General features: G+C 41.2%; 1 protein-coding gene across 2 annotated transcripts; it reads left to right on the top strand.

Moving 5' to 3' along the window:
* Nucleotides 1-3673: 3673 nt before the first annotated feature.
* LOC147309930 (uncharacterized) lies at nt 3674-22540 on the top strand. Of its 2 annotated transcripts, XM_086269054.1 has the most exons (10): nt 3674-3806; nt 5831-6031; nt 6848-7144; nt 7518-7592; nt 8274-8567; nt 8837-8954; nt 11730-11931; nt 13102-13236; nt 15850-15964; nt 17481-22540. In XM_086269054.1, exons 2-9 carry the CDS (start codon nt 5980-5982, stop codon nt 15952-15954), a joined length of 1278 nt encoding a protein of 425 aa, XP_086125180.1. In that variant the 5' UTR covers nt 3674-3806; nt 5831-5979; the 3' UTR covers nt 15955-15964; nt 17481-22540. The 2 variants fall into 2 exon arrangements, with proteins under 2 accessions (XP_086125180.1, XP_086125181.1); XM_086269055.1 differs by lacking the exon at nt 15850-15964.
* The last annotated feature ends 746 nt before the right edge of the window (nt 22541-23286 follow it).

Genomic DNA, 23286 nt, shown 5'->3' with positions numbered 1-23286 from the left:
ATAAAAAGTAATGGAATTGCGATGCTGGTGAACAACTACATTTTTTCAGCTTCATTGTTATGTTCAAAATTGGTGCAAGAGTTGTAGGTTATAATGCCCACTGATCCAATGAGGCCAAACTCAAGGAAGACCAACCAAAATTAATGAAATATTCAGTTGCAGAAAATTCCATAACCTGTCTTTTTTGGGGGGTTGGAATATGTTCAAAAGCTAGATTTCTGCATTCTGTCACACACACACAGAGCTACATAAATGGCTCTAAGTGCATTCATGTGTTGAATAAACAAAGATTACATGTTAATGTTTTGTTAGTACCCTTATTTCATTGTGTTACATTTCACCCCAGGATATGTTACAACTAACCCAGACTATGGGGTTAATTGTAACATTTCACTCTTTGTGTTTGAGACCATACCATGCAATGGATAATTGTGCTGCAGAGAAAATAGCTGCACTATTTAATAGTTGAGACATGTAAATACTTTGCATTACATTTTGAATCCACTACCTTAAAAGAGCTTCAATTTACAGACAGAAATGTCAAAAATGTTACAACTATCCCCGGTCTCCCCTACACCTTCCTCTAATTAGTCCAAACCCATTCCAGCCATTGGCTCACCAAAAATGTGACATACACACACAAAACCACTCCCAACCCAGTGCAACTTCACATAATAATATGGAGCTGAATTAACACAGGCACATTAGTCTACCATGTTACAATTATTATTATTATTATTATTATTATTTCCAGGTGCTGCAGTGGTTAGCACCGTTTCCTCACAGGACAAAGCCTCCAGTTTGGGGCGTCCTGATTGGCCGGTTCTTTCTGTGCCTGCCTGTGTTTCCTTCCTTTGTCCAATGACGTGAGTTTCAGGTCACCTGTGATTCTGACAGTGACGTGAGGGCTGAAAGCCAGTTTAAGTCAAAGTCAAAGTCAACTTTATTTGTCGATTCTGCCACATGTACAGGACATACGGAGAATAGAAATTGCGTTACTCTTCAATCCCTAGATAAATAGCAAATGAACATTTAAATATATTTAAATATAAAAGTGATTAAAAAATGCAAGTAAAATAATTAAAAAGTAAAAATTTAAATAAATACAATTTTACATATAACAAGAAAGCTATATAATATACAATATAATGGGTAAGTGACATTGAGTGTAAACCAGGCAGAGTAGTGCAAATAGGCAAATAGTGCAAATGGAGATTTAGTAGTGTACGGTAAGAGAAAGTGTAACAACAAAGTCTTATGAGGTAATGGCAGTCCAATGCTCCACAAAGTGACTGGTAACTGGTGCAGGCCAGTGAGTGAGTCAGAGAGTGTGCGTGTTTGTGTGTGTGTGACAGAGTTCAGTGAGACCGTGGAGGAGAGAGGGGAGAGGGGGCAGAATCGGGAGGGAGTTAAGCTTCCTGACAGCCTGATGGATGAAGCTGTCCTTCAGCCTGCTGGTCCTGGCCTGGAGACTCCGCAGTCTCCTCCCCGACGGCAGCAGCTTGAAGAAGCTTTGCATTGGGTGCGTGGGATCAGCCACTATGCAAAGGGATTTTTTAGTGAGACGGGTGCTGTAAATGTCCTGGAGGGAGGGGAGAGAGACACCAATGATCCTCTCTGCAGCTCTCACTATGCGTTGGAGGGTTCTATGACAGGACGCATTGCAGGCTCCAAACCACACAGTGATGCAGCTCGACAGGATGCTCTCGATGGTGCCTCTGTAGAAAGTGTGCATGATGGGGGCTGGTGCTCCTGCTCTTCTTAGTTTGCGGAGAAAGAAGAGACGCTGCTGTGATTTCTTGGCCAGTGCTGTGGTGTTGTACGTCCAGGAGAGATCCTCTGTGATGTGCACACCCAAGAACTTGGTGCTGCTCACTCTCTCCACAGACGCTCCGTCAATGGTCAGAGGAGCATGTTGGGTGTGCATTCTCCTGAAGTCCACAACAATCTCCTTCGTCTTCTCCACGTTCAGAGAGAGATTGTTGTCAGCACACCACGTGGCCAGGCGTCTCACCTCACTTCTGTAGTCGGTCTCATCCCTGTTGCTAATGAGACCCACCACCAAAGAGTCCAGCTGAGTGATTTAGAGCCTTTACATAACCCTGCAGTGCTGAGCACACACAGCATCTCTCACTGTGTTCACGTCCTGTTTGCACGTCCACACTAACACAGCGCGTCTACAAACATCTTTGAGCTTCAGACAGAAGTAGAGACTCAGACAGCAGAGACGGTTTAATCTTTTACTCCCCTCCAAGTTTCAGAGTCTTCAGAGCCATCATTTAAATGTAGAGTTTCAGATCTACAGTCACAAACTTTCACGCAGTTTCTAATAATAATGTGCTCAGTTTGAGCCAAAACATCAGGATGCAGATGCCGTTTTTTCTACTCTGGGATATCTGTGATGTCACACAGGGGGGGTGTCTTCGTCAGACCCATTAGCTTGTCTCTACTCCGCTCTCGAGGTTCTAACTCCTCATCAGGACTTATTTATTTTAAGATTATTTATTTATTTTACAGTTTGTTTTCTCAACCTTCACAGCTGCGAGAGGAAGCCAGGCAAAGGGCAGCCAATCAGAGGAAAGCTGCTTTCATGCAGTGGTTCTCCTGAAGGTGGTCCTGCAGTGGTCAACCCTACACCTTTTACCCTTCATCACCATAACAGAGTTTTTTTTTAAAAAAATACTAATTTGTTTATTTCTATTTATTTCACTTAGTTTGACTCCTCCCACCACCTGCAGAGGCCACCAGGGGGCTCAAGAACTGCTGGTTTTAAGGCAGGAGGTCCCAAACACACTATTATTATTATTATTGTTATCATCAAGAGTTGCTGTTGTGTCGTTATGAAGTGAAAGCTCATCTGTGCTGTATCCCGTTTGCTGAATGTGGGTTCAGCGAGGCTGTCAGTCACAGAGCTGCTCTCAGAGGTTCTGGGAAAACTCTGAAACTGGGAATGAGCAGACTGGAAACCTCTTCACTGTAGATGTCAGTGATTCTGGTCTCTGTCTCTGTGGGGATTTTGAACCTTCAGGTGGAGTTTTAGTTTTAACCCTGCAGCTTCCTGGATCTTTGGGAGGTCGGTGCTCAGCTTTCATTTCCCTCCTCTCTCATCTTTGTGGCCTTTAATGTTATCCAGCCTGGATTTGTGTTGCCTAGCAACAGAAGTGAGCGAGTTTGCAGCGTTTCCATTTTCACCGGCAGTTGACTGAGAGCCAACGAGTCTTGCAGAGCGTCTGTGTCACCTTGTGTTAAATCTCTCCTGCAGGTGCGACCCAGAGACTTTCAGCTGAGACTAAAACCGCAGTGAAGCATTACTTTTAATGGGGAATAAGACAATTATTCCCCATTAAAACAATTATTAGACAGTTAATCAATACTGATATCAGTCTTTTTTTTCTGTATCAAGACTGAAATAAAATCAGTGTTTGTCATTATTGTGTTTGTTTTGCTTCACATGGCCTTGTTAGAGTTGAACACTGTTTCTGTCTGACCACTTGGTGAATCATAACCTGGGCCACAGAAATGTGATCCTTGTTATGTCTGCAGCTGCAGCCACTCACACGTCTTCAGTTTCACTGACTGCAGATCAGAGGCAGGAATGGGTTAATAAATGACGTCATGTAGGCTGATTGTGCATTCACATCATGGCCTCTGTCCGTCTGTAGCATGTAGTGACGTCACTCTGCATCACGCTGAGAGAGCAGCTGAGGAGGAAATATAGGACAACAGGAGGAGGAAGAGGAGGAGGAGGTCTGCAGCAAAGCCTGAAACCACAGAGAGTGGTTCAGAGACGAGCAGATCTGCATCAGGTACGTCTTCATCCTGCATGTATGTGTTGTGTTTGAGCAGCAGAAAAAGGTCGTGCCACAGCCTGTTAGCTGATTCTAATGGAAGAGTTCAGCATTTTAAAACTGCAATGAGGCAGGGAGAGGATGTTCCAGCAGAAAATCCAAGGAATGACATTTAAACTTTTCCTTTATGAAGGCACAATGACAGGGAAACAGGGGGATTTCAGGCTTTATGGTCACAGTGCAAGCTCAACGAAATGACACAGAGCAATGAATGAGGACTTTAATATCAGCAGCAGGACAGCACATACAGAGCACATATAGAGGGTGATGACATGGTGGTATTAATGTGTAATAGTGAGGATAAGATTGTAATCCAGCTCATGTCAGAGCTGCTCTCAGTGTAAAACCTTCAACATGAGGAGTTTCTGCAGATATATCAGATTAACATTGCTGAAGCTGTTCCTGTTTGTGCCTCAGTGTTCATGTTTGAGTTTCCACGTCAGCTGGGAACTCTGAGGTGTTAAAGCTAATCGATGCTTCTGTATCAGCACTGTGTTCTCATCAGTCTTTTTGTCCTTCTTGATCGTGCTGTGTCTGTTTTTCTAGTCTTTTGTGTGTTTTGGAGTGTTTTGTAGAAGCCTGGCATCAGACAGAAATGTGTGCTGGTCCCTTTAAACTATCCCTGAACGGCTGCACTTACATGCAGAATGCATGAGTACTTGCAGTGTGACTGAAGGTTTCAAGTTATCTTTACATCCTTTCAATCGGGAAATGTGATGTGTGTTCTCGTCAGCGCTTCGTCCCTGAAAATATTTACAGTCAGAGTGTTTTAAAATCTCAGCAGAGGAGCAGTTTGACATTCAGGTTTAAGTCATGAAATCAGGTGGATCGTTTCCTCTGAAGGGTTTAAACTTTAAATAAATATAATCTGAATACCAAGCTCCAGGTAAACACAACCGCAGCCTTAAATCTGACAGCCTTTCCCAACCAACCAATCTCTGGAGACCAACAAACCTCTCTAAACGATCATCAAAGGCCACACTGATGAAGAACAAGCACTGCACAGAACCGTAAAACACATTCCAAGATTAATAAATGAAGCTAGCACTGAAGCTCCAAACTAGCAGTTCTTCTAGTTTCCACTAGAGGCTCCAGGAGTGACCCAGGACCAATAGACTTCATTGTTAAAATAAACATGTTTACAGTCTGAGACGGGATAGAAACTGGTTTGTGCGCTGTACATAATTTCCCACTTCCTGAAACTATTTTACTTCTGTTACATCATAAAGATAAGTAAAAGGAAGTAAAAGACAGGAATGGGAAGAATAAGACATGCAGATGACATAGATTTATAAGCTGGAAAAGAAGGAGACTGCAAAAGTTTATCTGGGGTTCATATCAAATATAACGTCTGTATGGGGGGAAAATGTTTTTATAAGTCATATGTTTAATTTTACTAACAGGCCATCCAAGAAGTCTGAGCTCCAGTTTTGGTCACCAGTGAAATTCTAGGATTTTGATTGGATGTTACTGCACAGGTATTTGTGTCTGTGAGGCTCTGCCCTCTGAAAACAAAACATAGCACCTCATGGGTCAAAATGCTAAAACTGATGGCACAAAGCAAACAGCCGATAGCCCTCTTTTATTCACAGTCTGCTAAAGGTTAGCGCTATTTGTAGGTAACATACCAGCAAACTGAGAGTTAAGGGATTCAGTGGTCCAGGTGATCTCTGTGGTCAATTCTTATTTCAGTCATTTGTCATGAAGAGCGGTCCCAATTTATAACTGTATAGATGACACCAGCCGCCCATGGTAGCTGTTGATTGGTTCTTGTGGCAGTGGTGTCCGCAGAGAGATGCTGTGTTTGCTCCCCTCTCACTGAGGTTATGCGGGTTGGTGGTTAAAAGGCAGCAGAGCTGCAGAGTGAGACATGTGGAGATAGAGTGTGTGTTTGAGGCCTGCACGCTGCCCGCCTCCTCGTGATGCAGTATCTGTCGCAGCTCTCACCACCTCTCCCTCCTCCCCCTGTGTTTCCCTCCCAGCTCCAGAAGGATGAAAGGGCTGCAGCGGCTCTCTCTACCCGGAGCGTGAGGACCCTTCCTGGGCTCCATCTGCCTCATTCTCTCCCCTCCTCACCCCTCTGGAGCTCTGACCCCCTCATCTCTATAGCTTCCCGTCAATCAGAGGAAACATGGATGCCTTCCGGCTGCCGCCTGTCATCGAGGAGGTCCTCGACCCATCCGGTCAGTCACTGTGTGTGCGTGTGTCTGTGTGAAGGGATAAGCATCAGAGTCTTCATTTTTAGTCCCATTTATTTTACCTTACATTTATTTTATCTTCACCTTGTTAATTATGTTCAGCACTTCCTGTTTCACATAAAAACCATAGAGGCTAGAACAAGGTGTAGACATTTCAAATGTGTGTCAGAGGTGCAGACTGAGGTGCACGCTGAAATTCAAATTATTACTTTTGATTTAAGAGAAACACGTTCTCCTTTATATGAAATATTATATTAGAATTATCTTATTTTATGGGATTTTAACTCTTTTGTTGTTTTTATGCTGATGGTACACACATTTAAAGGTGTTTTGCTGCCAGGTGAAGTCAGGTATATTCAGTTGTTTACCTTTTCCCTGCCCCTCACTTTAAATGATTTGCTGTTAATGATGCACCAGATTAAATAAAGGTTAAATCCAGCAGATGTCTCTGCAGCACAGCACACAAAAAATTTGGACATTGAGTAAATTTAGAGGATTTTAAAGTATTTAAAACAAGGATATTTGATAAAAACTGTTAACCTGCTTGAAAACCTCAGACAGTTTCGGTATTTATCTCCCACTAAAATAAAGGGTATGACTTTCAGTGACAAACAAGAAGAAACCTGGTTTATTAAGAAGAGCCCTGGTGGTCAAGTAAAGAAGTACATCATGGTTTTATAATCTTTTAAAATAAATATTGTTTTATTTGGAAACTCCTACAAAATAAGAGAAGTGTATTTTCATCTCTCTTTGTTAAAAATCCTCCTCTGCCTCTTCATTGTCTCCTTCCTCTCTGAGCAGATGAGCTCTGTGAGCTGAAGGAGGAGAAGCCCATCATGCTGGCAGATACCCTCACAGCCAAAGAGAGGGAGTCCCTTGAGGAGAAGGAGGAGACAGGGGGTGAAGGAGAGAAGGGGCAGGAGGAGGATGAGAAAGAGGTGAAGGAAGAGAAGTCTGAGGATGAGGAGGAAGGCGGCGATAAAGGTAAAGAAGAGGAGCTGGAGGAGCTGAAGGCTCAGGTGTTGCAGCTACTGCTGGAGCTGGAGGAGACACGGGAGGTGTCTCAGAGACATGAGGAGAGCTTCATGGAGCTACAGGGTGAGGAAACGTCACTTTGCTTCATATTCACGGTTGTTACTCCTTCTGCATCTCCTGTTATGCAGGAGCACAATCAAAACTGCTCCCAACAAACATAGAGGTTTACATCAGCTCTGTAACTTTCCTCTTATCTGTATTTCATTTTATTCAATTTAATAACGGTACAGTACTCTCTTTTTGGTAACCTTTGTCCTTGATGTAAATATGTGAAAACTGTGTATGTTTCTGTTCTGTGTCTTGTGTACTGTTTGTTTGTATATGTGTCTTTCTTGCTGCTGTTACACCCAAATTTCCCCATGTGGGACAATTAAAGGATTATTCTATTCTATTCTATTCTATTCTATTCTATTCTATATCATTTCTCCTTTCAAAGGTCTGTTAGAGGAGGAGCGGCTGGCCAGCGCCCACCAGGCCGAGAGCTTCACCCGGCAGATCCAAAGGCTGCAAGGTGAGCTCCTTCACCTCCCTGACTCTGACAGTATGACACTCTGATTCTCTGACACTCTGACACTGACTCACAGACTCTGACTCTCCGAGAGTCTGACACTCTGAGACTGTGAGTCTGACTCACTGTCTCTGACTCACTGACACTGACTCACTGACTGACTCTCTCTGGCTCTTTGACACTTTGACTCTCTGACACTGACTCTCTGATCTCTAAGACACTGACACTCTGAGACTCTGACTCACTGACTCTCTCTGACTTTCTGACTCGCTGTGACTTTCTGATCTCTCCGACTGTCTCTGACTATGACGCTCCGACTCTTTCTGACTCTGATTTTCTGATGCTCCCCGACTCTCTCTTGCTCTCTGACACTTTGACTCTCTGACTCTCTGACACTCTGACTCAGACTGACTTTCTGAGACACTGACTCTCTGAGACACTGACTCTCTGAGACAGTGACTCTGACTCTCTGACTCTGACTCTAAGACTCTGACTCACTAACTCTGATTCTCTCGGACTCTGACTCTTGGACTCACTGACACTGACTCACTGACTTTGACTCTCTCTCTGATTCTGACTCTCTGAGACTCTGACTCACTGACTCTGACTCTCTAACTCTCTGAGACTCTGAAACTGTGATATTGACTCTCACTCTAATTCTCTCACGCTGTCTGACTCATTCAGCCCAGCTGCGTTCAGTCCAGGAGGAGATGGACAGTCTGGAGGAGGAGAAGGAAAGCGAGCTGGAGGAGGTGCAGCAGGAGCTACGCTCAGCTCAAGAGGAGGTGCTAATGCTGCAGCAGGCAGCCGAGGAGGCAGCAGCAGAGAGAGAGAATGACATTGCCTCCCTTCAGGAAGAGCTATGCCGTCTGAGGGCGGAGCTACAGCGTCTGCACGCCACAACAGCCGAGTACGAACTTGAGGTGACAACACTGAGAGCTGAGCTGAGCATGAAGAGCCACAGCACACTGACACAGGGTAACTGCAACTAAACACAGTAACTATAACTCTAAGTAATATTAACCTGCATTATCTAAGGTTTAGTACTAGTAACTGTAACTAAGTAGGAGAACTGTAACTAACAGATGGGACCTTTATCACCTGAGATGAAGGAAACAAAGTGAACAAACATCTGATGCACCAATAATGCAGAGATGTAATAACGTGTTTGTTTCTTCATTAGAATCAATAAGACAATTATTAGTCAGTTAATCAATACTGATATCAGTCTTTGTCTACTGATACAGGTGAGGTCACTCAGCTGCAGGACGAGTTCAACTCTCTGACAGACCAACATCAGAATCTGACTAGTGACAACAAACAGCTGAACAACAAGGTGGAGGAACTGCAACAACAACAAGACGCGTGAGTGACCTGAGCAGCTTCAGTCAAAACATCCACCTACACCTGACACTCTGACTCTTAAAATGTGCGAAAATTCTTCAAGCTTGGGTTTTCTACCAGAGACTTTTTTTGTGTAGTAGACCCCACCCCCTGTGGATCTTGTGCTCAGAGCTTGTCTGATCATTTCCTAATAATATTTAAATTTACAATAATGAATTACACGGCAATGGGGAATAGATTTCATAACAGCAGATGTCTTTCTGAAAGCACTGTAACTAAGTTCAAGGTCTTGTTAATAATTTTACTTCTTCACTGTGTACGACTCTGCACAATGTGGCTCCTCAGAACAAGAAAGCACCAGATCACAAGAACTTGACTCCCTGGTGTAACTCTTAAACACAAACCTTAAAGATAACTTGTAAGCTGGAGAGGAAATGGCATATCACAAATTTAGAAGTTCATTATTTAGCCTGAAAAAATAGTTTGCTGCTTTATTGTTTTGAAAATGTCCCCCATAAAGCTAGAACGTCTCACTATTCATCATTGTTTGACGAAAATAAGAATAACCCCAGGTTTCTCTAAAGCACTGTAGCCAGGCTGACAAAAGGTTACAATTTATGTTCTTATGGCCTCTGACGGTGGACTTATCTCTGTGCTGGTCCTGCTAGACCACAGTGCAGCATTCGATAGTGTTGACCATAATATTTTATTATAGCGATTAGAACTTGACGTAAGTGTTACAAGTACTGCACTGCAGTGGTTTTAATTATATCTATCTAATGGACTCAAATTTGTTCATGTAAATGGAGAGTCGTCTTTACACACTAAGGTTGATTATGGAGTTCCACAGGGTTCTGTGCTAGGACCAATTCTATTTACATTATACATACTTCCTTTTGGCAGTATCACCAGAAGGTATAGCATACATTTTCACAGCTATGCAGATGACACCCAACTTTATCTATCCATGAAGCCAGATAACACACCAATTAGTTAAACTGCAGCAATGTCCTAAAGACATAAAATCCTGGATAACCACTAATTTAACGCTTTTAAATTTAGATAAAACTGAGGTTATTTTACTCTGCCCTGAAAATCTTAGAAATATGGTATATAACCAGATTCTTACTCTGGATGGCATTATCTTGGCCTCCAGTGACACTGTGAATCTTGGAGTCATTTTTGACCAGGATATGTCCTTCAGTGCGCATATTAAATAGATACAGATGTGGACAAAATTGTTGGTACCCTTCAGTCAATAAAAGAAAATCTCACAATGGTCACAGAAATAACCTTAATCTGACAAAAGTAATAATAAATAAAAATTCTATAAATGTCAACCAATGAAAGTCAGACATTGCTTTTCAACCATGCTTCAATAGAATTATTTAAAAAATAAATGCATGAAACAAACTACCAAAAGGCAACATTGCAGACATAGAGGGCAGCTACAAGTACCTGGGGATCCCACGGGCAAATGGGAACAATGAAGAGGCCGCTAGAAAAGCTGCAACCACCAAGTACCTGCAGAGGGCCAGGCAAGTCCTGAGGAGTCAGCTGAACGGTAAGAACAAGATCCGGGCTATCAGCACCTACACCCTGTCCATTATCAGGTACCCTGCTGGGGTAATAGGCTGGCCAAAGGAGGCGATAGAAGCCACTGACATCAGAACAAGGAAGCTCCTGACCATGCATGGAGGGTTTCACACCAAGTCCAGCACCCTGAGCCTGTACGCTAAGTGGAAGGAAGGAGGCTGGGGACTGGTGAGTGTCAGCACCACAGTCCAGGATGAGACAACAAACATCCTCGAATACATCAGTAAGATGGCCCCAACTGACCGAGTGCTCAGTGAAAACCTCAGGCAGCAGAAACCCAAGAATGAAGAGGAAGAGGAGGAACCATCATGGAAGGACAGGCCCCTGCACGGTATGTACCACCGGCAGATAGAGGAGGTGGCTGATATCCAGAAATCCTACCAGTGGCTGGACAAAGCTGGACTGAAAGACAGCACAGAGGCACTAATCATGGCAGCACAAGAACAAGCTCTGAGTACAAGATCCATAGAGGCTGGGGTCTATCACACCAGGCAAGACCCGAGGTTCAGGCTGTGTAAAGATGCCACTGAGACAATCCAGCACATAACAGCAAGGTGTAAAATGCTAGCAGGCAGGGCATACATGGAACGCCATAACCAAGTGGCCGGCATAGTATACAGAAACATCTGTGCCAAATACGGCCTGGAAGTCCCGAGGTCAAAATGGGAGACGCCCCCTAGGGTGGTGGAGAATGACCGAGCTAAGATCCTGAGGAACTTCCAGATACAGACTGACAAAATGGTGGTGGCTAACCAACCGGACATAGTGGTGGTAGACAAACAGAAGGAGACGTAGTGATAGACGTAGCAGTTCCGAATGGCAGCAACATCAGGAAGGAACACGAGAAGCTCGAGAAATACCAAGGGCTCAGAGAAGAGTTTGAGAAAATGTGAAGGTAACGGTGGTCCCCGTGGTAATCGGAGCACTAGGTGCGGTGACTGCCTAACTAGGTGTGTAGCTCCAGCAGATCCCAGGAACAACATCGGAGATCTCTGTCCAGAAGAGCGCAGTCCTAGGAAGAGCTAAGATACTGCGCAGGACCCTCAAACGCCCAGGCCTCTGGTAGAGGACCTGAGCTTGAAGGATAGACCGCTTGCAGGGACGAGCGGGTATTTTTTTTTTTTTTAGGGTGTTATTATATATCTCACTTTGTCTCCTGAAGCTACTGTTCCAACAGATCTTCTGTCTAATGGCAAACAGGTGTGATGACGTGTATCTGGCAGTCAGAGCGGAGGGCAGTACTGAATATGAAAAGGACAACCAGGTGAAGGCGGACTCTTATATCACGGTGTTCCAGTCCAGACCTGAGCAGAAGGACTCATCTGATATACAGGAGGAGATCAGCATCCTGAAGGTCAAACTGAGACAAGCTGAGGAGACAGCGCAGAAGGTCCAGAGAGAGGTGAGAGGTGACTGCTGTTTATGAGCTAAAACATCTGGATGTTTACTACAGACGGACATCATATTTGGTCAGTTTAATCCAAAGACTGTTGATATCTTGAATTGCAAAGCTTTTGATTTTACCTTTAACAGTCATCTGTAGCAGCATGGCAAATTTCAGCATTTCAACATTAAAAAACAGGCAGTTGTAACTCGAATAGAATAGAATAGAAACATGCTTTACTGTCATGGTACATGTTTAATGAAATTGTGGGAAATTGTTCCCAGTATGTCTGTGAAGGTTCTCAGTCATCCAGGTCATCGTAGTCAAAGGAGCTTGGAAAGAAAAGCGCCTGGACTTCTTTAAGTTGCTTGAAGACGTTTCACCTCTCATCCGAGAAACTTCTTCAGTTCTAAGGTCAAATGGTGGAGAGTCCCAGATATAAACCTAGTGGAAGTAACCCCCCACAGAGGGACAAAAGGACCCCCTGATGATCCTCTAATCGCCTGAGCCAAGGTGTGAAACTGGGTGTGGGTCCCAATCAGCCAGAGTTCCGGGTGTGTTCATTGTGAAACCTGGCCCCACCTTATCATGCGACTTCCTGAGGTCAGATGGCCCAGGATGTGAGTGGGCGTTAAGGCGTCTGGGAAGGGATCTCAAAACTGGATTATAGATGGCAGAGAGTTGGTGTCGTAAACCCCCGCCTCTGTTCAAAGATGGTCGCTCACAGTGGACATAGATGGCTTCTTTCACTCCTCTTTCAAACCATCTGTCCTCTGTCCAAAATGTGAACATTGGCATCCTCGAAAGAGTGTCCTCATGCTGTACAGTGCAGCGAGGAATGCTCAGACCTCTACATTGGAGAGACCAAACAGCCACTTCACAAGCGCATGGCACAACACAGAAGAGCCACCTCCACAGGACAAGACTCAGCAGTCCATCTGCATCTTAAGGATAAAGGACACGCTTTCGAGGATGCCAATGAGAGGTGAAACGTCTTCAAGCAACTTAAAGAAGTCCAGACGCTTTTCTTTGCAAGATCCTTTGACTGTTCCCAGTATGGAATCAGCATCTTCCAATAGTCTTCAGGTTTACAGACCAAAGAGGTCCTGACCTGCCCATAGTATCTTTGTCTCTTATATAAATATCTGTTATTGATTTGTTGTTGTGTTTCTTCTGTCCTTCCTTCAGTGTGAAGGTTTGAAAGGTGAGCTGGCCGAGCTTCAGCAGCTGTATGACTGCAGCCAGCGGGAGCGAGCGGCACTTGAACAGGAGCTGCAGCGCTGCAAGGCTGAGCTGCAAAAACTGGTGGGCAGGAAGTCACAGGTGAGAGGTCACAGGTAAAAGCCTCAGGTGCTTAGTGAAGTTGGGTATGTTACAATGTTAAAATGTTTCAGTACTGATAGATTATTTGGTCTCAAGTAACCATGCCTGACAGAGATTAGGGTTAAAACTCCCTCCCTCTGGAGAGGAAAGGGTGAGGTTTAGATTAACATAGCAGAACATTTTCAGGTAAGTGTTTAGAGAAAAAAAATCTGGTCCGTGCTCTGTCACATGACGCCTCTCTGTCTGTACTGTGTGCATGTTGGCCGGTAACAGCTAAGCCCAAACGCTCTCTGGATCATTTTGCTTTCAGCTCTGCTCGTGGCCGGTTTCTGACAGTTTTTCTGTGAGCTTCTAAATGTCTGTCGCTTCAGGGCACGTTGTCTTTTGTCTGGTCTTTCGCCTGTATCGCACAGCCCTTGAAAATGAATTTCATACAAAAACAAAGAACACGGACATTTACAGCTCATCTGATATGGAACATCTCCTGCAAGACAGACCAGTCCAAACAGTTTGGGACTCTTTACTTTAACATCAGTAAATCAATTCTTCCCGGAGACTCCAAAACTTGAACAAATAAATTCCCCAGTTAGGTGACTCAGTATTGATCAACTGTCAATTTTTCACACCTTATGACTCAAATTGACTTGAGGGTTCACTAGGTAGGATGTGAAATTCAACTGATTTTCATTTTTCATAATGTCAAATGGATTAAAGAGATTGGAAACTTTAACAATCAGATGACCCCCCACCCCCACCCCCCACCCCAAGGAGCAGCATTTGGTGTCAGTGAGGAGCAAAACTCCCGTCTAACAGGAAAAAACCTCCAGCCTAACCAGGATCAGGGAGGGGCAACCCATCTAGTCTGATATAGTTCCACATAAGAGGGGCCTTAAAGATGAAGGCTCTGCCTCCCATTCTACTTTTAAATACTCTAGGAACCACAAGTAAGCCTGCAGTGTGAGAACAAAGTGCTCTAATGTGGTGATATGGTACTATGAGGTTATTAAAATGACATGGGGCCTGATTATTTAAGAGCTTAAATGTGAAGAGCAGGATTTTAAATTCTGGATTCTTAACAGGGAGCAAATGAAGAGAGGCCACCTGTCAGTACTGTTGCTGCAGCATTTGGGTTCAACTGAAAGATTTTCAGGAAGTTCTTAGGGCATACAAATAACAAATTGCAGCAGTTCAACCTAGAAGTAATAAATACAATAACTAGCTTTTAGCGTCACTCTGAGACAGGATATTTCTAATTTTAGAGATATTGCAGAAATGGAAGACAGCAGTCCCACATTTCTATTTAATATGCGCATTGAAGGACATATCCTGGTCAAAAATGACTCCAAGATTTCTCACAGTGTTACTGGAGGTCAAGTTTATGCCAGCCAGAGTAGGAATCTGGTTATATGCCATATTTCTAAGGTTTTCAGGGCAGAGTACACTAACCTCAGTTTTATCTAAATCTACAACCATTAAATTAGTGGTTATCCAGCCTTTAAATTTTTAAGACATTAATGTAGTTTTACTAATTGTTCTTTCTTATCTAGTTTCATGGACAGTTAAACTGGTATGGATTTTTGCATAGCTGTGAAAATCATAATCCTTTGTCCAAGTCAGCACTCAAGACCTGCTGTTTGACTTCACCCTTATCTGGATCTCCAGCCATGCTTTCAACACTCCTACTTGTAATTTGAAATGTAAACTGTAAAATTAAAAACTAAAACTACACAGAGTTTGGTTTTCTAAGACTTGCTGGGGAACTTTCCTGACTCGAGCATTTGCATTCACTAGTGCTGACATGAGGTTTGACTCAGAACTTGTTGTGGCACTTGCCTTTCTTTTCTTTGGACTTTGTAAACAGTGACCTGGTCCCCAATCCACTCCTCTTCATCAGATAATTCATTCAATTTCTTATCCACCATGCAGCACTGCAGGGGTGTCATTATTTTGATAGTAGCAGCCTTTAACATTGACATTAGTTCCTCCTTCCCTTGGCAAAAATAAAATGGGATTTTTTCACAGGCCTCCAGAAAATATCACTTTGTGAAATATAAACATTTTAGGATGAATTTAGGATATTTTCACCGAGTGAGATATAAACTCACTTGTGAGAATACTAACGCTAGGCTAACAAACTTGTTAGGAAACACATCAACTTTTAAGATGGCTCTCTACAGCCAAAGCTGACCTGGTAGTTCTTACCCAAAAGCCCCTGCAGGGCTGCTGATGCTTCAGATTTGATCTCCAAAAGTCTTGAAATGACAAGATGCTGATGTTTTAATGTTAAAGACTTCAAACAAAACAAAACAAAAAAAACCTCACCATCTTGTCTTTAATTTTTCAGTTTCCTCACTTCATTTCCATTTTTTTGTCTGATTGCCGTCTCTTCTGTTTCACATGAAATTTACACGAGAAACTGAAAAATTCTCTGAAAATTTGATGAGTTTTCATGATCGACCTGCCTGCCTATCAGTCATTTCACATCAGATCACTCGTTTTCGTTTGCTCCCTGCTTGCCGTTCGCCCTCACGTCCTCTGACTTTATTATTCTGATTTTTTTATTTTCTCCTCTCTCCATACTCCCCACACTCCTACCTTCTGTCTTCTTCCCAGAACTGCACTCGCCAGTCTGAGCCCCCTGTTCTCTCCATCCCCTTCATAGGAATGATTGTAATAGTGGCCTTGATTTGGTGCTGGTGGGAGGAGCTGGCGTCTTAGATGGGACCAGGTATGGCCATGACCTTCTTCCTCTACCAGGCGCTTTCAAGGAAAACTGCCTCTGCATTTGTTTCCACAAATGAAGAAACAATTGCTTCAGATGAACCCCTCTGTCATTTAAAGAGTTTAAAAGTGGAAACCTCTGCCACCATGACTTCCCAATCTCTGTTCAAATCCAGGTTTTACTTGTTTGTTTGAACTGTAGTAGTACATCAGCCGTGCCGGGTGTTCCATCCTCCATCAGCCATGATTTTACATGCTCATGTCCCGACTGATTTAATGCTGGGCTCAGTTTGTTTTGTCAGGTTGCTTGAGTTTCTGTGAAGCAAATCAAATATGAAGGAAGGTTGGTGGTTCAATCCGCGTCTGCTTTCTATATGCCAAATATCTTTGGGCAACATACTAACCCCAAGTTGCTCTCAGATGCCTCCATCATCTGTGTTAATGTTAGATAGAAAACACTTGCATAGAAAGAAGCGCTTATGCGAATGGGTGTGAATGTGTGAATGAGCCAAGTTGTGCAAAGTTAGCTCATAGTAGAAAAGCACTATATAAGAACCGGTCCATTTACCATCTGTCCATCAAAGAGCCCATAATAATGTAATCTTTACACTTTAATTCTTAGATTAATGTCAGAATTCCGAGAAAAAAAGTCAGAATTCTTACTTTTTTCTCGGAATTCTGGAAAACAAGAAAGAAAAAGATGTTCCCACTCTTTTTTTTCCCCCAGTGGCCCTAATCCTCTTCCATACTTTTATCTTTTATATCTTTTTAAAGAAAATCTATTTCTTTATTTATCTTTTTTGTATTTTCTTTATCACCGAGGGCACCACTGTAATTTTTGTTATGTTCTAGCAACATAATGCCAGTAAAGAAAATCTTGAATCAGAAGAGTCTTTGCTTGTGACACAGCACGGACTTTTTCTGTAAGATTAAATATTTTCAGTTTATGTATGATTGCATCTTAGCATTGACTCTGTTTGTAATTGTGAGGCACAAAAAACATCCTTCACCTTTCGCCTAAACACAGCCATACAGAGGTAGTTAGAAAAATACTGAATGACCTGCCACTCACTCTTCATTTGTGACCAGTACGAATGGATTCGCAGAACATCTAAAAGTTCCCAAACATCTTAAAGGCTCCACACTAAAACTTCGCTTATGGTCATATTCAGTATTTTTTGTTGTCAATTTGTGTGGGTTCTTTGCATATGTGTTTAGAATATGCAGAGGTTGAAGAGGCTCTGCTTCAGGGGCCACCTGATTTCTTCACCCCTCTGGACCAGATCCTACAAGCACATTCAAAATGTGGTGGGAGGTCAGAATGTAGTGCTCTTTTATAAAAAGTATTGTCCCCTTTTTTATAGACATTTCCATTATTTGGTGCATCCAAATGGAAAAGAACTGCAAAGTCAAAATAAAGTTTCAAACTCCATTTAAAGTTTCCAAAATATCCAGCATGTGGCTAAAACCTAATGTGCTTATAAATTAATTTTATTCTAACCTGTCTTGTCGTCTCCCGGCAGCGCGACTGTGAAGGCTGGAACCTGGCAGTGGTGGCAGTCGCCGTGGCAGCCATTGCTGTTCTGGTTGTCCCTAGTTTCACCAGGGCTTGAGGAGTACACAGGAAGCGACCTCACGGTGAACTGTAGGATTGTGGGATTGCCGTCATCCATCCAGTGCTGCCCTCATACATGTGACCATCCTGATGTCTGCTTGTTGCATCTCCACGACTCTTTGACCAAACGCCACAGACGTCAGTGAGTGCTGGAGGGGAAAGCAATAGGAATTCCCGACATCGTCTACTATGATTCTTTACTCTTCCTGCAGGTCAGCTCTGCGCAGATGGTCAAGCGGTTGATTTATTGAGTACTCACCATCACAGTTCAAGAGTTGAACAGAATATCTCATTTTGTTGTATCTTCCAGAAGTACCAGAAGTAGCTTGTCATGAGGTTCGTGAAGACAATGGACTAAGTTTCACTTTCGTGTTAGTGGATGCTACATATAAAAAAAAAAAATGTCTCTACATTCAGTGTTAAAATGGAAAATATAAACTCATGGGGTGAAATGATCTAATTAACTTACTGATAAAACATGCTTACTTACTTGAATAGTTTTGGTGATTATTCATTAAAATGAGATTTGATCAAACAGCAGTCCAAAACAAAAGGCTCATTAATTTAAAGGCAACACTCTGAAAAAGTAGCACATTTTTACTTTAAAAATGACTTGAGTTATTATATTTTCCTTCAGCTTTAAAATTATTTGCCTTATTTCTGTCCTGGTGAGTTTAAGGAGTACTTTGCACTTACTGATAAAGGAGAAAACAGTAGCAGATAAAACTTGATTGTTTAGCGCTTCAAATACTGCCTTCCTTCCTTCTTAATGTTATACATCATCTGATCATGTATTTGTCAGAAACTTAACGCTGATTAACTTTAATCAGCGTCAAGTTTCAGCAGGTCTGGTTTGTAGCATGAAACACTGGGATTAGCTTTATTTTACCTTCCTCACTTCTTATAAATCCGTTTACATGTCTGGATTTATGTTTTTCAAATGTGTAGTATGACTATCTATAAAAGTAAAATAGCACTTTAAAAATATATATATTTCCTAAAGCTCATTTCTAAAGAGAGATAATTTCTGTGGACTGATTACACTGTGTTTAAATTCAGATTGTGCCAGAGTTGTTTTTATTTTGCACAGTTAGGTGTAGCAGATGGTTTTCATTGATTTATTTATTGATTTATTTTTGAACAGACACTTTCCTCCTTCTCTGAAATAATGCTAAGGGGATTTTTTTGTTGTTCATTTTTAGCATGTTGTAGAAAATGTGATTAAAATCAAAACACAGCAAATGCTAGTGTTACTTAACATGCAAATTTTAGATTGTGTATGCAGATGACACTTTTCTTTATTTTTACGAAGAGCAGAGTTTGATCAAAACGTAATGAACTGAAAACTATAATGATTAAACAGAAAATTACTTTTTTACTAAAAAAGTCCAAATTTTATGCATGCAGATGATACATTATTTTACATCTAACAGTTGAGCACAATGCAGCAGAATGAATTTCATGAAAATTTGATTAATTGAAAAATGATAGAAGTTAAGCTCATATACAGTCCTAATCAAATAAGGGCACTGGGCAATATCTATTTACAAATAATAATGGAGGAGGACCAGAAATGATGTCATGTAGTGGAACACCTTTCACTGAATTCAAAATGACAGTGATAAGGACACAAAGTTTTATTTAGATTTGAATATTGTTTTGTTTATTTTTTTTCTTCTGTAGAAATTAAAAACTGGGATGGATCTTGTCTGAAAGGGGCGGCAAAAATTCAGCATTTAATGTAAAACCCCAAAGAGAAGTCTGCATCTGCATTTTGGTTGATCAAACTTCTCAGATGCCTCAGATCATCCTTCTGAATAAACACGTCTTTTTCTGTAAGCTTTTGAATTTTTTTTACTGTGGGAGATACCCAAATACATCTCTTTTTTGCTTTTGCACACATTTCAAACTTTATGGTTCCTAAGTTATGTTTACATTTAAATAGAGACCAAATAATCCTAGAAAATAAGAATAAGCTGTTCAGATGACTGTGATCCCTTTCAGGGTGGAACAAGGTACTTCTGTCAAACTTGTTTCAGTAAGATAACAACTAGCTCAGACATTCCAGTTTCTTTACAACATATGGCACTGCAAATGAAGATTGAACTGTGACAAGTGTACTTGACTGAAGATATTAAGAGCATTAATTTGATAAAGCAGGGCTTTAACAAACTATGGGAATTTAAAATTAATAAAGGCTTATTAATTAATTTAAGATTATTTAAATTAATTAATAATTAAATCCGAAGTTTGATCAGGCTATTATACTGTATTGTTTAAAACAACTAGTAGCATGTGCTGTTAGGAGCTCCTATAAACATTTTGCATGACAAACACGTGTAGCCTACTTTAAAGACACTTGCTGAAGGAAAAACATATTTTACACATTTAACTGATGTTGTGAAGTTTTCTTAGTAATATGTGTAGGTCAGCTCCCAGCAGAAAAAAAAACAATAATATATATGAAAGGTTAGTCAAGATAAAGACTTAATTGCCACACAACTTTCACGGGGTAACTTTTTTAAATGTACTTATTTACTCAAATTAAAGGTATGAAAGCCCATTACTGCCAGAAAAGGGAAACCAGTTAGGAACAAAAAATTATTATCTCATTAATGTCACTAGCTAAGTCAACATTAATGAGATAATTAGACAGATGTTGAGTTGCACATTATTTAATCATTTTGATCAGTGAGTTTCAACTAATTTTATCTGATATTTTAGAACATAAAATACTAATAGTTATAACCTATATTTGACCTGCTAGTGTTTTTGGTATTTCCTGGGCTTGAATCTGGTTTTGTGTTGTATCGGGGCTCTCACTGTTTTTAGTGTTGCCTTTGCTGGTCTTGTGTTAAAAATGTGTCTGAAAATATGTAATTTATTCGAGACTTCCACGACCTTAACTGGCACTGAATCAATTCCTCCAGAATGTTTTTAAATCTGTGTTTTACTGTGAATACAAACTCGATACTATTTTTTTATTATTATGTCAGTAAAATTACAAAAATCTTCCTAAAAGCTGCATGCCGGTGTTCCTCTGTACCGTCTTGGTATCTTTGCTTTGATCAGGTGCTTTGTTCTGATTTTTCTTCCGCTTGGTTTCTTCTTTGTTCTGTTTTAAAGTGCATAATTTTCCTACAGCTTCTGTGATAATAAGTATGTGATAGTTTGTCAGATGTTTGCAAATCTAGCATTAAGAAGAGTCTGGGGGTGGACTGATTATTGGTTTCCTGATACATTAATATACAGCAGCACAACTCAGACTGTTTGTCCATTATGCAGAAATCACATCTGAATTTATAGAACAATTTAAAAAACTTTCTTTCATCTATTGTGTGAATATGGATTTACTTTGAAAACTTCTCAAACATCTGAGCTTCCTGTTAGGCCACCAAATCTCCTCTGATGGTTCTCGTATGTCTGTGTTGGAGTTATCTTGACAAAAGTCACAATAATATAATCAAAATACAAAATATGTCAGTTTATCTGCTGTTGTTTCTGCCACAGTAACTTGCACTTGATATCAATTTCTGGAGGTCTGTGATAGTTTTTATGTACTTCTGAAAACAGAACTAGTACTTATCTGATCCTTTTGTTGTTCTCTTTTCACAAAATTAAAATGTAAAAGTGAAAAGGCATATTTTGTTTTATCAGTGATATCCTGAATCCGTCCATCCTTAGCACAGTCCTGACAAACGTTAGCTCACAGTAGGTATCTCCATCCTGCATGTTAGGTTTAGAGGAATAGTGACTTTGCATGAAATTAGAAGAGTAGATGTAGCCGCTGTAGCAGCTTCAGCCAAGCTGTAGCATGAGCGCTAAAATCCAATTCTTCCATTAGCTGATGCAGACTGTGTTATTAGCCAATTGTTTTTATGGTGGATTTTAGTTTCATCTGGGTTTAACCAAGCTGAGCATGAACACTGGAACCATGGGAGCACCTTAACATCTACATGATGGTTTACATTAAGTTTATGTGGCACACAGCTAAAGACATTGTCACTGAACTAGTTTAACTTATAGAACTACAAACAGTTTAACGCAACATGTTTTCCTGCTGGTTTCTAACTGGTGTTGTGTCGCGCAGCTGTGTCTAATGGAAATAGCAGTTTATTATTATAGTTATCTATCAGTAGCAGCTAGTTCAGCCTAATTTAGCACAAGTCCGTGTAGCTGCTGAAATACTGGCATGTTTTATTAGCTAAGTGATATTTTTGTTGTTATTAGCCACTGCAGGCATTACACTAGGTTCTTCTAGTACTGACAGGCATTGTTGTAGTTTTTTGTAACTGGTGTTTATAAAATTAGCTTAGCCTAGCTTAACATATGTTAGCCAGCATAACTAAAGATAGTATGCTAAATGTTTTTCCATATTTTGGGATTTATTTGGTAGTTAGCAATAGATTTATTCAACATCATGCTAGTTGGTATAAAAATGAATGTTATGGTTTGTTGTTTTGTTTAGTTTTATTTTGTTTTGGGGGTGGGACAAGTGTTCATATGTTTAAACGTGATTAGCCAAGCTCAGCGTTGATTAGGATGTTAAACACATAGGGGGAAACTGCCAATGAGCTTTAAAAAAGAAAATACAGAAGACACTGATAGCTGTCAGTTTGCCCCTGAGTTCCAGCCTTTTTGCAAAGCTAGGTTCATCCTGGATGTATACTTAGACCACGGTGAAAAGATTTAAAAATGTCTGACTGTTTAAACTCCTCAGATTTCACTGCTGATTGTGCGTCAGGTGTTACTGTCAAGTATCAGGTGTGCTGTATGAACTCTGCTTCTACTTTGGCGTCCTGAATCTGAGCCGCAAAAAAGTGGAACATCACTGTCATCTGGCTGCTGTTTCTCTTCTTTGTTTTTGATCTCTGTTCTTGATGTTTTTGCACCATGATAACATCTGTCTGGGACTGTATTTTATGTTTGTTAAATGATCTAATACAAATAAACATAGTTTTCCTTGTCTTTCATGTGTTCAGCATTATGGTATATTTTCAGAATTACTGGTAAAAACAACCTTGAGACATTACATGTACCTGTTTCAACCATGCAATTATCTATTCAACCAATCACATGGCAGCAACTTATTGCTTTTAGGTATGTAGACATCGTGACAATGACCTGCTGAAGTGCTTGGTTGTTGGTGCTAGAGAGGCTGGTCTAAACTTGAAGCAACTGGGCTCCAGCAGCAGAAGACCTCACATGTACCACTTTTGTTCACTAATAACAGTAGGCTACAGAGAGGCTACAGTTTACACAGACTCACAAAAACTGGACAACAGAAGACAAAAAAACGTTTCCTGGTCTGATGATGATTCCTGCTAGTACAATCAGATGGTAAGTTTAGAGTTTGGTGAAAACAGCCATTATGAAGTCATTTATCAATCCTGCCTTATACCAGTATTTCAGGCTGCTGGTGGTGTGATGGTGTGAAGGATATTTTATTGACCCGCTTTTGTCACCTGAGCAACACAGTTTACAGTTTAAATACAGCATCGTAGCTGAGTATTGTTGCTGACCATGTCCATCCCTTTATGGCCATAGTATACCATGTTCTAATGCTCTATCTACTCTGTCATCTGATGCTGTGTCAGTTTCTGCTGTGAAACCTTGTGTCACCATCATAGTTGTGGCAGCTGTGTGGTGGATCAAACCAAATCAAACCAAACCAAAAGGTCCCATTAGAGCCAGAAAAGACCACAAAACCAGGA

Source organism: Aulonocara sp. 'chitande type north' Nkhata Bay, linkage group LG17 (assembly GCF_057382095.1).
Source record: "Aulonocara sp. 'chitande type north' Nkhata Bay isolate Kocher_YH1m ecotype deep benthic linkage group LG17, A_spYH_male_GT1.1, whole genome shotgun sequence".
In the NCBI taxonomy this organism is placed as follows: domain Eukaryota; kingdom Metazoa; phylum Chordata; class Actinopteri; order Cichliformes; family Cichlidae; genus Aulonocara; species Aulonocara sp. 'chitande type north' Nkhata Bay.
Note: the sequence above shows the minus strand (reverse complement) of the source record. Positions and strands in the feature narration are given on the sequence as shown.

What these genes read in the sequence shown, in the direction of transcription:
- LOC147309930 (XM_086269054.1), top strand. Translation starts at nt 5,980, where the DNA reads ATGGATGCCTTCCGGCTGCCGCCTGTCATCGAGGAGGTCCTCGACCCA. An exon ending in GGAGGTCCTCGACCCATCCG is followed by an intron (nt 6,032 to 6,847) that starts GTCAGTCACTGT and finishes CTCTCTGAGCAG; the next exon opens with ATGAGCTCTGTGAGCTGAAG. An exon ending in TGGTGGGCAGGAAGTCACAG is followed by an intron (nt 13,237 to 15,849) that starts GTGAGAGGTCAC and finishes TCTTCTTCCCAG; the next exon opens with AACTGCACTCGCCAGTCTGA.